The 13788-nt window shown below is 35.4% G+C and overlaps 1 protein-coding gene across 1 annotated transcript in view; it reads left to right on the plus strand.

The window, feature by feature from the left end:
- The window catches only part of LOC150076444 (receptor-type guanylate cyclase Gyc76C-like), a 303616-nt gene that overhangs the window by 220836 nt on the left and 68992 nt on the right, over nt 1–13788 (plus strand). The window contains exons 3-6 of the mRNA XM_090387981.1: nt 5856–6108; nt 6262–6408; nt 8724–8884; nt 12434–12575. Of these exons, the coding sequence (XP_090244107.1) occupies nt 5856–6108; nt 6262–6408; nt 8724–8884; nt 12434–12575 (703 nt within the window). The remainder of the gene's footprint in view (nt 1–5855; nt 6109–6261; nt 6409–8723; nt 8885–12433; nt 12576–13788) is intronic.

The raw sequence follows: 13788 nt of genomic DNA on the forward strand, positions 1-13788 counted from the left end.
AAAGAAGAAAAAAAAATAATAAAGCATTTAATTTATTCCATCTATCTCCAACCACAGCTAATCAAATTAGCTACAAGAAGCTAAGGGCAAAGGCGCGTTACATTCAAAAACAAGATAAGAAAGAAACTTGGACTCGGTTCGCTTCTACTATCAATAGAAACACTGACTCCAGACTAATATGGAAGAAAATTTAGGCAGATTTCTGGGAAGTTTCCAACCATCCCTTCCCCAATTCTTTCCTGCAATGGGCAAGAACTCTTTGCTCCTGTAGATAGCCAATGCCCCGGGCAAAACATTTGCTCAAGTCTCAGCTAATCAAACTCCGCTCCGAAATTCCAGAAAATTAAGGCTGCCACCGAACAGAATCCTATCAACTTTCGAGCCTCACTATCATTTCCATATAATCAGCTTCTTCAATATTGTGAATTTTTACATGCCATCAGAACAACACGAAACAGTGCCGCTGGGCCAGATGGCATATATTATGTCATGCTGCAGCATCTCGATGACAAAAACCTACAACTGCTGCTACTTTTTTTTTTTTAACGGGATCTTCCTGGAAAATATTTATCCCACATCTTGGCACCATGCTACAGTTTGGCCTTTTTAAAACCTGGAAAAGATCCCTCTGTCAAATTGCCTTGGTAAAACTCTTGAAAAAATGATCCCCAGTCGACTCATTTGGATCATTAAAACTCAGCACCTACTGAGTAATTGTCAACATGGCTTTCGCCAAAACAGTTCCTCCTTAAATCTGATGAATAAGGCTGAATCTGAAATTTGCAATGCCTTTGTTAAAAACGAACACCTTGTTATGGTCTCCATAGATATAGAGAAGGCATTTGATACTACCTGGCAGTATGGCATTCTCAGTGACCTTCATACTCTTGTTCTGCGAGGTTACCTGCCCATATTTATTTTAAAAACTTTCTTAAGAGCCGATCTTTCCAGGTCCGATATCAAAATTCCCTTTCTGCTACATTCTCGCAGGAAGGAGTACCGCAAGGATCAGTATTGAGTGCAACCCTGTTTGCCCTTAGAATTGATTCCATTACAAAAGAACTCCCAAATACCGTAGAGGCGTACCTTTATGCTGACGATTTGTCTATTTCTTGCCATCCTCAGAACATGAGCTCTATCGAAAGGCAATTGCAGATGTCCCTAAAAGTACAAAAGTGGGCTGAGCTCAATGGATATCGTCTTTCCCAACAGAAAACAGTTGCGATCCACTTTTTCAGTCAACGCAAATTGCACACAGATCCTGAACTGCGGATTTCAAATTCTACCATTCCGATTGCCAGCAATATCAGATTCTTGAGACTAATCCTGGACAGTAAGCTAAACTTCTTTGAGCATGTTAAATTAATACGTACTACCTGTTTTAAAAAGATCAGCATGCTAAGAGCTTTATCTGCCCTGTCTTGGGGAGCAGATCGTACAACTTTTCTGCTCTTATATAGAGCACTGATTAGATCCCGTTTAGATTATGGTGCTCCACTTTATAATTCTGCTGAAAGGAGTGTACTAGGCTGGCTAAATCCTATTCAACATAATGCACTGCGGATTGCAATTGGCGCATATAGGATATCTCCAACTCAGAGTCTATACATTAAAGCTCATGAGCCCCCTCTGCATCTCCGCAGAAAAATTCTATTACTTAAATATGCAGCTAAAATACAGACTTGCTCTTCGCATCCTGTTCAGCCATACCTTACAGAAATAAACCAAGTAAAATACGACCAGCTGGCCTACGGCTCCTTGAAACATCACAGAATTGGAATGTTCCTCTCCACAATAGGCAACAGATAAAGAATTACTCTCATCCACCATGGACCCCCTTTTCTCAACTGACCTGTGATACTTATTTTCTTCAATGGGGAAAGAATCGTCTACCGGCACTGACTGTGCAACAACTTCATGCTAGCCTTATTAAAAGCTGTGCTGACTTCTTGCCGGTATATATGGATGGTTCCAAATCTCATTCAACTGCAGCAGCAGTGTTTCCCTCTGCTATAATATCAGCTTCTGTTCCACCTGAATACAGCAACTTTTCAGCAGAACTATATGGCAACACAATTAGTCCTAGAAAATTTAACTCTTCACCCATTCGCAAAATATTTAGTTTCTACCGACATTCTTAGCTCAATTAGAGCAATTCAGAACCCCTCTCATAAGGATAACCCTATTTTAAATCATATCATGAATTTTCTGCTGAAAATTGAAGATCGCCAACAACTAGTAAACTTTTGCTGGATTACAGCACATTCAGGCATTAAAGGAAATGAACTCGCTGATATTTCTGCTAAAAATCCAACAACTTTAGATGGCATTAACCTTTATCTTCGTCCCAACCTCTGAGTATAATATCATAATTCAAGCAACTACTATGCACAATGGACAGAGCTCTGGCATAACCAAACAAGTAATAAACTTTTCCAGTTGAAGCAAAACCCAAAATTTTGGCATTCAAGCATTCAGACAATGCGGCGAGAAGAAGTGGTACTCGCACGGATTAGAATAGGCCATACTCATCTGACTCACCTCCATCTGCTCACAGGCGATGATCCTCCTCAGTGTCCACACTACTCAAAACATCGAACAGTCAAACATATTTTGATTGACTGTCCACAGTATGAACAACGTTGAACTGTAATATTTCACTGGCTAACACATCCGAGAACCGATGATGTTAAATCATATCATTGGAGAGGAAGCAAATATTAATGAACTTTTCTGTTTTTTGAAGCAAATTGGAATTTATGGACAAATATGATTAGTTTGAGCTGAAATGAAATTGAACTGGCTTCATAATAATTATTTTTTTTTTTAACATTCCTGTGAATAGGCACATTATAGCCACAGCAGCTGGCGCCTCCGTAGCCAGGTGGGAAGGAGCACCAGTGTGTAGCACACGCTTCTTGATTAGACCGGGGTTCGAGCCCGTCACCACCAAATACGGAGGATGCGGAAAGGTCAGGGAATGACCACCGCACATCCCCGGAGCAATATGGCCTTAGTTGCTAATGCTCCTAAAAACCAAATAACAACAACAACAACCACAGCAGCTTGTGCTCCATTAAACACCCATACCACACGCACATATGCAAATGTTGCGTTTGCATCGTACCGCTTAACTTTGGAGGTATAGCTTGATGTGTGTATATAACATTATCACACTCATATAAGCACAATATTATTCCTGTCGGACATCTATCAAGGTAGATAATGAGCATCATTTCGGCAACGAGCAGTGGTGGCCTGGTTTCATATTTAACCTCTTGATATTTCAGAAGCAGCAGAGTCAACAAATAGTTTTTGAGATTTTCAAGTTGGTTATTCACACAAGGAAAAAACATAGAACTAGTGCTTTACTTTGCGGAAAATTAAAGCATTTCCAGCATCCCTTTATTGCGATTCCTTCAGTCAATCCATCATGTTTTCAGGCCTCTGATATTTACTGCATCTTAAAGAATTTTGATTAAAATGTTCAACTTACTTACTCCATGGCGCTACGGTCCTTGTAGAACCTTGGCCTGAATATTTTTCTTCCAGTTGTCTCTTTGTCTGGCCATTGTTCTCCATCGTCTCATCCTAAGTTGTCGTAGGTCGTTCTCTATGTCATCTATCCACTTCCTTCTAGGTCTTCCTCTCAATCTTCTTCCTCCCGGTTGCCCTTCCATTGCTTTCCTCGGCCATCTGATTTCCTCCTTATGTTCACCTTAAGTCTTATCAAGAACTGGTTCACCTTTGGAATGATTATATCTCCTTTTTTATCTTTAAGCCCCCAGAACAATCGGTAGCCCCTTTCGCTGGCTGATAACTTGATTTTAATTTAAAATGGCTTGTGCTGATTTAAGTATTTCTAACAATTTTGAAAGTTAAAAATTGGAAATAAGGTGATTTTTGCGATGTAATATTTCATTCTAATGGTAATTACTCGTATACAGAAATTATTACTATTAAATATGAAAATCATTCTAAGAATTCTGTTTAAAATATCGTATGATTTGTAGTTTCTCATGCAAAATTATAACAAGAATCCAAAGATGGGAGATGAAGGACATAAATGGTAGGATAGATGGCTTGAATACCAAAAATGAAAGAAAAACATCTTTTACTGGTTTAGGAACAAAAGGATAAGATGAAAACCGACATTAATTGTAGTTTGATATTATAGGTACGGCCATTTGAAATTTTAAATATACAGAAACCTCATTAGACCAATTGTGACGACCTACGTTTGTGAAGCTTGGACATTAACCAGTAAAGTTGAGAGCGTTCGAGCGTAGAATTTTGCGAAAAGTCTTTGGACCTGTACAAGATGTTGATTGATCCTGGAGGATCAGAATGAGCCATGAACTTGACAATCTTATTCAGGGTGCGGACATAATCAGATTTGTGAAGAGCCAGACACTTACCTTGTTGGGACATGTTATGAGAATGGATGAGAGCGAAATAATTAAGAGGATAATGAAATGGAAACCAACCGGTAGGAGGGTAAGAGGAAGACCGCGAAAAAGATGGATGGATGACGTAGAAGAGGAATTAAAGATCATGAGAATAAGAAGTTTGAGAAGTTTGACTTCTGGGCGGGCTTACTGGTGAAACATCGTTGAGAAGGCTAAGACCTACCCTGGATTATATCGCCAGAAGAAGAAGTTCTGCAATTTCCCTCTAAAGGGATCAGTTAGGAAGGTACGCCTCGAATACCTTTCAAATATATATAAAAAAAGAAACGTTTTGTATTGTATGCGGTTTCATTATGTACTTGTTAGTGTCATGTACTGTAGACACTCATTTATAGTACATAAGTTCCTGTTGTTCTATAAATGGGTATCAACGAACTCTAAGCAAACATGGATGAGAAAAAGAAAAAAAAAAACATCCTCTTAAAAATATCTTTCGCAAAATTAAGTTGGTTGTTTTTAGCAAAAGATAAGATCTATAGAATGAACTCTCTCTCTCCAGTATAAATTGGAAAGAAAAAATATGCAGCTGTTATATTAATTAGTGAAAAGAGGACTGTGAATATCGACTGAGTTAAACGTAGCGCATTCTCTGGTTTATTGAAAAGTCTCATTCCTATTGATATTCAGTTACCTAATCGAAGTTATTTAAAAATAAAACAGATTCTCTGCTTTTCTTCTCTTTAAATGCTAAAATGGATTGGGTCATATTAATTATCTGCATGCATAAATAGGCTTTTAAGGTAATAATTAATCTAGCTAATAACACAGGGGTTGGCTAATTAAGTCCTTAGAGTTTCACTTTAGTGGAGACTATAAAAACATCAGAATGAAAAATCAAGTGTGCTATTTCATCTTCCTTTTCCCCTTTACATTGCATCTTGCAGCCAAGAAAAATGAATGTAAGAAATTTTTCCCTCGTTGCTTTTTGATTTATTTTTCTTGTAAACAACTCATCGCAGCATTTATTTTCAGTTAATGGTAGTACGATTACCGCATTCCTTTCTCAATACTGTAATTTAAAAAGACGGATTCTTTAATGCGGTGAATAATGAATAAAATTAAATCCAGTTTCTTAATTTTAAGTTGTAGCAAGCGGGAATTCATTCAGATAACTTAATTCTTTATTTTCTTTCTGAGATGAGGATTCTAAGACGTAACTGCAAGCTAGAAGTTTGTCAATTTGGAGTATCGAAATAAACTTTCGAAGCTAAAAGAAAGAGAATGCTAATAAGACACTATAATGGCTACAAAATAATATTTAATAATACGTCTTGTTTTACCATGCATTTTTTTTATCATTTTGATAGTTTTTATATATATTTATTTGATTTTGACCTTGAATTTTATCAATATTTTAAATATCTGAGATTCTTTTTCTGGTTTCAGGTAGTGAAGTCGATTATTTCATTACTTCATTACTACAAATGGACAAAATTCAGCATTATTTATGAAAATTCACCAGAATTTCAATTGATAGCAAGAAGCCTAGAGCAATATGCTCGCAGAATCGGGAATTACACAATAAATAGTAAGCGGGTCTACGAAAACGTCTACAGTTGCTGCGAACTGGGAAAACCATGTTGTACGGATGGCAGTCACTTTTCTGACATCGTAGACGAAACGTATAAAGGAACAAGAGGTAAGAGGAAGCTAATATAGTTTAATATTTAATATGATACAGTCTTTAAGTACACAAGTTCTTATATCTAAAACACTGTAATCATAAAATATCTTATGGATTAAATGTGATGCAGTTTTTTCTGTATTAATTGGATTTATCTGTTTCTTACAGTGTATGTTTTTCTGGGATTTCTTTACCACTTATTACAGATGATGACAGTTCTTAGCATGAAAGGCATTCTGGAACATGGAGAGTATATAATGATTTACATTGATATGGAGGAATACGACGTACATCAGGCTTATAAATATATTTGGAGTACGTAGATTACTTAATCTCAGAATTAAAGTTTTAAAATAATGTGTTAATTGGATTATAAATTTGTTTTAAAATTTCTCTTAAAACAAAAATTTATAACCATAATTACATTAATATTTTTAAATGAAATTGCATTAAAAAATACTTAACTGTAGTTTATTCTCAAACTAACTTTCTAAACTAGACTGAAGATATAATACCAAATTTTTCTTTGCTGTTTTCAAGGGGCAGTTTTAATCAATAATTATAAATAACAGATGAGTGATTTTCCTTTTACTTGAGATAATATAATGTCGGCTAAAAATCCTATTTAGTTCGGTTTACTTGACATTTTAATCTACATAATCTTGTTTACTGGTAAAAACAGAATAAGAATGCCTATCTGTATATTGAGCTATCTGACTACCAACTTCGCCTGTTCTTCACATGTTCCTGGCAGGTCCAAGGTCCGTTACCATAAGCTAAAGCTCCAATCCATGGTTTACGTTAGAAATGAAACGCCTTACTATTTTGCTTGCAATTCTGGCTGTTCAAACCCGACGCGAGGCCAGTTTTGTAAATTTGTGGATGTACTAGATTACTTCCTCTTTTTTCTGCTTATTTTTTTCCACCTTCTTGTTATTCTATTCAGCATAATCCCTTCTAATAATTTGCCCGGTCCTTTAAATTTATTCAAACTACCCACTTCCACAATACCACCAGATGGAACGTTGTGTTAACAATCAATTACGCTCTGGCTGAAAGCAAATTTCACCATATCAAGTAACTGAAGACGCTTCTGCCCTTTTAAACAAAGAGTGGTTTACTCTTTGGTCACCCATTTATCTTTGGACTGCAGAGAATTAAGAACATCCTTTTGCTACGAGAGAGAGAGAGAGAGAAAGAGAGAAGTAGTTATTCACCGTATACATTACACACAGTAGTTAATGTTTTGAGACTGAAAACGCATTCTGGTGTTTGCTCTATTAAGTATACGGCAATTGTGCTCTCAAAGTTCAACATATGAATCCTTTACCAGATGATCCCATTAAAGGAATAACGATATTAAATAATTAATACAACGCCCTACTGCACACCGATGGCAAACAGGCAGTGCCAACCTAAAATAAACGAGAAATATATCCGAAGATGCAGCCACTTTAAGAGGAAAGGAGTTGATTTATCCTCGTGTTCTCACAGTTGGGGATGCAGCTTATCCGTCGCCTGCAATCTACACAAATAATTCATTTAAGAGAACGATTAAAGAATATTAACGGGCTCGTAAATGTCGACCAAAGGGCGTTCACCCTTACTTCGTAAACAGCTTCAGCATATTACGGAGAGCATTCAGGAATGCGCGGCATCTTTCTAACAGAAATAGTTTGTACTAACCACATTTAATTGGTTACGGTGTATCATTTTCCCCCTATTTTATTTGGCGATCAATGTATGCAGCTTGCTTGGTAGAATTTCTTCGCTCAGTGTGGCACTGGGAGAAAAAATAAATATGCAAACTCAGCATATAACACGATGCTCTGTAATTAGGAGTTATGTTTTTAAATATGTTAGAACAGTGATCTGAATATTATGCAACTCTATTGTATAAGAAGAAAAACCCTTCCGATTTTATATAACTCCAATACTTATTGTGTATCTTCTTCTCTGTGTTTATTAATAACATACCAGCCGTTGTTCTCGAATAAGAACCATCGCCCTCCTCCAGTTGATTAACATAGAAATATAAAAGAAACGCTTAGGCTTAACATTCTTTTTGGAAGGATGTGTGGACAATTTCCTCCCCTCAGGGTTGAAATATAATTGTGCACCATTGCTTCTCTTTCCCACCAATTCTTATATAATTTACAAGATTTATCCAAATGTTTTTCCTATTTTTGTTGATATTGTACTCTAGTGGAATTTCGAATTATGCAAGTGTATTTCTCTTCGTTTTATGCTGGATCTTGATTCCAATGTTCAATCCGTTTTAAATCATACGAATGTTGAAAGGTGAGAGCAATTCATAATATCTGAAGTAACAGCAACCGCATGAGAACAGAGTCATGGAAAGATATTACCAAACATACTGTTGATGAATGTTTGGAAATAGCCATATTTTCAACCACAAGTTATATGTTTTAACATCCAATAAAGTTATCAAACATTGAATGTTTTTATATTAAAATACGGTGATAAAATATATTAATATATTAAATATTGAAAATAAATTATAAAATTATGAATTTTTCTCCTTTTATTAATGAGTTATTCATTTTTAATAGCAATAATATCAAATAAATAATAAGAAACCAAATTTTAAATATTCTTTCCAATCACAGGAGTACCTGATCAGAAATTGGCTATAGATGCAGCCAGATCCTTGCTGGTCATCGTTCCCAGCCCTCCGATTTATAAAAACTACAGTGACTTCGAAGATAAAGTACGGGAATACAACAAGAAACCGCCTTTCTGTTTTAGAAATCCATTCCCTAGGAAGAAGGTAAATGAACCGAGTACGTAAGACTCGTGTTACAGCTTTCTAATGATTTCTGGCTCTTTTTACTCTTGAAGACAATTACACAAAGAAGTTATGGCTATAAATTACTTCCTCTCTCTCTAGGTGACAGCTAGATTTAAGTCGCTTGCTATTATAGTTAAAATATTTACAGTTCTAAGGGTGTTCTTCTAAGTTAATTTTTTGTAATCAACACCTTCGTTCCGTAGGTAATAACTTTAATGGAATTTAGCATCAGCTGAATTAATTTGATCCTCGTAATTTAAATCTATTTTGAGAAGGAATGAAGTGTTTATTTTTAATATATTGAATCCAAGATATTGCAATAGGGACAGATCGCAATAACTCGCATTTTCTAAGTCACCAGCTTTCTGAAGGTACTTGGAAAGGTATTATATGCGAACTATACAAAACAGACCATGAATACTCATTCTTGATCCATCAGACCCCGAAGGTTTTGGAAAGAGCAGAATACTGTAACTTTCTTCCAGAAAGTCTTTTAGAAACAAATTCTTCGAACCTTCGCAGCTAATGCTGATGTCCCCCAAAGTTTAGTTCACTTACTGAAAATTCCGTTTATAGTGTTGCTAATGATAACATATATAGCATTCCTTCGCCCAGTTTGAGAAACATTACCGTGCACAAATATCTTTAACTTCTTGAATATCCACCACAAATTCCTTAAAGTTCCAGACCCCATGTAATTCAGCAATGAATTGAAGATAACTTAGTTACCATCAATACTTTTAAAATTCGTCCATGCCTTATTTCTAGAAAATGAGAATTTACCGCTCCTCTGCTCTTCTTCGATAACATCAAGATTGTTATACGAGCTCATATAATCTATTGGGGATAACCTGGAATTATAATCTCTCATGGCATAATTACATTACAAATAGTCTTGTACGATTCCGATATTTGTGTTTTTCTTTCAGCCAACAACAAGACGACCGAATAAAACAATAACAATATTCCAGCAACGGTGGAATATTGTTACTAGGAACAGGGACCGACAATGGTACGGGTCTGACAACCCGAGCACAACTACATTCCTCTTCTTCCAATATATTTCCCTATATTCCCGAGCACAACTACATTCCTCTTCTTCCAATATATTTCCCTATATTCCCGAGCACAACTACATTACTCTTCTTCCAATATATTTCCCTATATTCCCGAGCACAACTATATTCTCCTTCTTCCAGGGACATAGACCGACTATGGTACGGGTTTAGTAACCGCGGACAACCCGAGCACAACTATATTCCCCTTCTTCTTCCAATTGCTTTCTACTGTCCTTAATTACTACAACTTATTTCTCGTGCGCGATTAGGCTGGCCTAAAGCAATATCGAAATGCTATTCCTCTGCTTTCGCTCCTTTTTTCTTCTTAACCTGGCTTTATTCCGAAATCTACAGTTACTTTGTTTAAATTTTATACTGTATTTTGTCTTTTTGAATTAAAGATTTCATTCGATTCTCCTTTAGCAATATTTATTGCCATCATTTTAGGTTTTTAACTCTATTTTATATTTATGTACATATTTTTATTTATGTTTGAATTTTATTCCTTCTTTTTGGTCTCTGTCGGGTCGGCTATGATGTATACGTTTCGCACGTATAACAGAAGCAGACCCTGCTTATTGCGGTGGCTCCTACGGTTTTGGCTGCCGACCCTCTGAGCTCTAGGACCCGCTACTTTAGGTACCATCGTTATTATCATTATTCTTTATATGTTAATCTAATTTAATTTCAGGTTATCTCTTTTACCTTGCAATTCTTTCCATGGCGTTATTCCAAAAATTTTGTAACGAAAAACCGTCATGCGAAAAGTGTTACGAAAGTTTATTCCAGTTTATTTTATCTTCTACTGGACCAAATTTAATGAAATTTTGCACGTACCTCATCTTAGCTCTATTCTAGAGGGGAAACTTTCAAACCTCGGAAAATTGCAGTAGTTTTTCCAGGATAGTGGAGAATATGAACATGTGATCAAGGAAATTTTCTCACTTAATAAACGGGATAATGTGGACGTCTAGCCTATCGTTGGAAAGCTAAAGAATTTAGAAACAGAAATATTATGGTTTTAAAATACAAAAAAATCTTTCGGAAACTGGGAAATGCGTTAATTCCAAAACGCATCTGGTTTCAACTCACCTGGTGTTTTCAGTTTGAATGTAATTTTTTTTTTTCTTTACAATTAAACTCTGAGGTTGGAAAAGAGTTGTGCACATTTATGAAAACATTCTTCAACTTGGACATGCCACCAGATCTTTCGATAAATACTACACGTGATGGAACAACTATAGATGGTGTATTTAGTCGTGAACTGAAATCTCTTCAATGTAAAAATTATATATCCTACTTTAGTCATCACTCACCAATACTTTCAGTAACCGATATCTAATTATTATTAATAAAATAAAACCATTGCTATATTATTATCCATTAATTTTATTAATATCTGAAAATTAAAAAGTTTTAATGCCTGCTGATGAGTCTTAATCGTAACACGCGGCAGGACACATTTGGGAGGAAAATCATACCATAGTTTTTCATGCAGCACAGAAAATTGACCACAGAACACAATTTACAGACAGTATACACGAGCAATATGGTTTAGTCGCTGATGTCCCTAAAACCGTACTACAACAGCAGCATAACACACAACTAATTGCATAATTCCAAAAGGAAAACAACAACTTTATCTCTTCCTCATTTATCTTTTCTACTTCTTTTCACTGAACAGTCTTCCTTCGCATATATTTATTCAGAATTGCATCCACAAAATGCATACTTTAATTAGATATACAGGACACGAAGTCTGTTTTTCCAGTATTTAGTATTTCGCAATTACATTTTCGTGATAGCAGGCTAGCTATAAAAGTGTACTTCAGCGTGCCCTAGCCTGGAATCAATAAGGGAACACGCTAGGACAGTGAATGAGCAGATGACAATATCTTCCTGTTGACATGTTCCTTCCAATAAAGGTCTTCGTGTTCGCCTTCCCGGTGATCTTGCTCAGCAATTGCAAAATGAATCTTGATCGACATATTAATATTTGAACCATTCGGAATAAATTATATGACGATAGTTATTGTTTTCTACATATTATTAAAATATAATATTTAATTATAGTAAATTTCGTATAAGATTTTTAGATTTTGCATGGGAATTATTATCCACATGTTTTGATGTTTAAATAACCTCTAGAGAGTCATTAAAAGTGAATTTTTTTTAACCCAGTTTACAGATTGTTGTCATAACAATGTAATAGCACAGGAATAAGCAGCCATTTTGTTTTAGCAAACTTGGAATTAATACGCTATGGAATTTGTTTTACCAATACCAAATACAAGGCAGATAATTAATTATAGCTCATTTTTTTTTTAATCTTAAAATTTTAAATCCCTTCTTAAAGAAGGGCATTTTTTCTCTTGGTTTCCAGTATCTTTGTATCTGTGAGTTAATTTAAATATAATGTTCTTTCATTTTCATCCAAAAGAGTGCTCTAATATTTCATTCTTTCTTTCAGCACATCACCGTCTACGCTTCGTATCTTTATGACTCCGTAATGCTCTATGCCGATGCCCTGAGATCGGTGCTTGAAGAAAACGGGGACCCTCGTAACGGCACTACGATAATTCGAAAGATTATTGAACGTAAAGTTTACGAAAGTAAGAAAAAAATTTTAGTAAGCTAATTAATAGATCATTCCAACTATTTTGGATCATAATAGTTTATAACGAAAGAAAAGATATTAGCCGAATGGAAATCAGACCATTTTTTTTATTTTTTTTTATTTGAGCTTATAAATATTTTGTGTCATTTGGAACCATGATTTAAATAAGCTTGTTTTTTTCCCCTAAATGCTACTTACATTTTTAAATATATCCTCATAGTTTACAAATGTTCACCGTCATCCGATAATTGTAGCTGAAAATAAATTCGTATCCAAAAATAAATAAATAAAACAGAGACACATCGTATGACCCATATAGAGTATGTTTCTTTCTTATGGGTACTTGGTATCGGGTGCGTGGGATGGTTATTACGCTCGGTTGCTATTATTGGTCAAGAAACTCTCTGAACACCCTAGAGGTAAATGATTCACCTGGTAAATGGATAACTAATTTTACTCTTGCACTAATGGTAGTGTTTTTCCTTCAGAATCGGAAATTTCCCATTCTTCCTACTGTAGAAAGTCTTTTTCAGTTTGCAGATGTGACTAGTCTAAGAGTAGTCGACGGTATTGATTTGAATTTTGTACAAGATGTTTCTAAAATTCCTCTCACCACTAACCAAGAAGGTTTAGGTAATTTACTTCTTGAGTTCTTTCTATTCTATTTGAACTTTGACTTTGATGATAATGGATTTACCATTGTAAATGGAAAAACATTTCCAAAACCATGCAGTTATCCACTTTATCTTCAAAATCCTCTTGAAAGACATCTTGTTGTATCCAGAAACGTTACTCAAGATCAAGTTGATTACTTGCGTACTATGATGCATATTTCTCTCATAGACTTAGAAAGAAGTAAAAACAGTATGAATAATACTAACTGGGGTATCCTAAAGCTCTTTGAGACTCCTAAAACCCAAGTCAGTTCAGGAGGATTTAGAGTTAAAAATCTTTTTAATACAGGTCAACAGTATGAAATTTCTGCTGGTGGTAAGCTTGTGTCATTGACAGTCCCTACAGATGGGAATCAGTGGTCTTCAAAACAAAGGGAAAAAAAAGAAAGCAGGGAAAATAAAAAAAATGGACAGTTTCAAAGAAAATAGACTAATGATTTGAAAGAGGTTTATTGTAGAATATGAGGTGCTCAGGATTGCGGCTTTCTGGAATTCTATCTACGTTTTCTCTATGAGGCCTATTGCTTCTACATC

This window comes from Mastigoproctus giganteus, chromosome 13, assembly GCF_048544385.1.
Source record: "Mastigoproctus giganteus isolate SK-2022 chromosome 13, ASM4854438v1, whole genome shotgun sequence".
NCBI lineage: Eukaryota > Metazoa > Arthropoda > Arachnida > Uropygi > Thelyphonidae > Mastigoproctus > Mastigoproctus giganteus.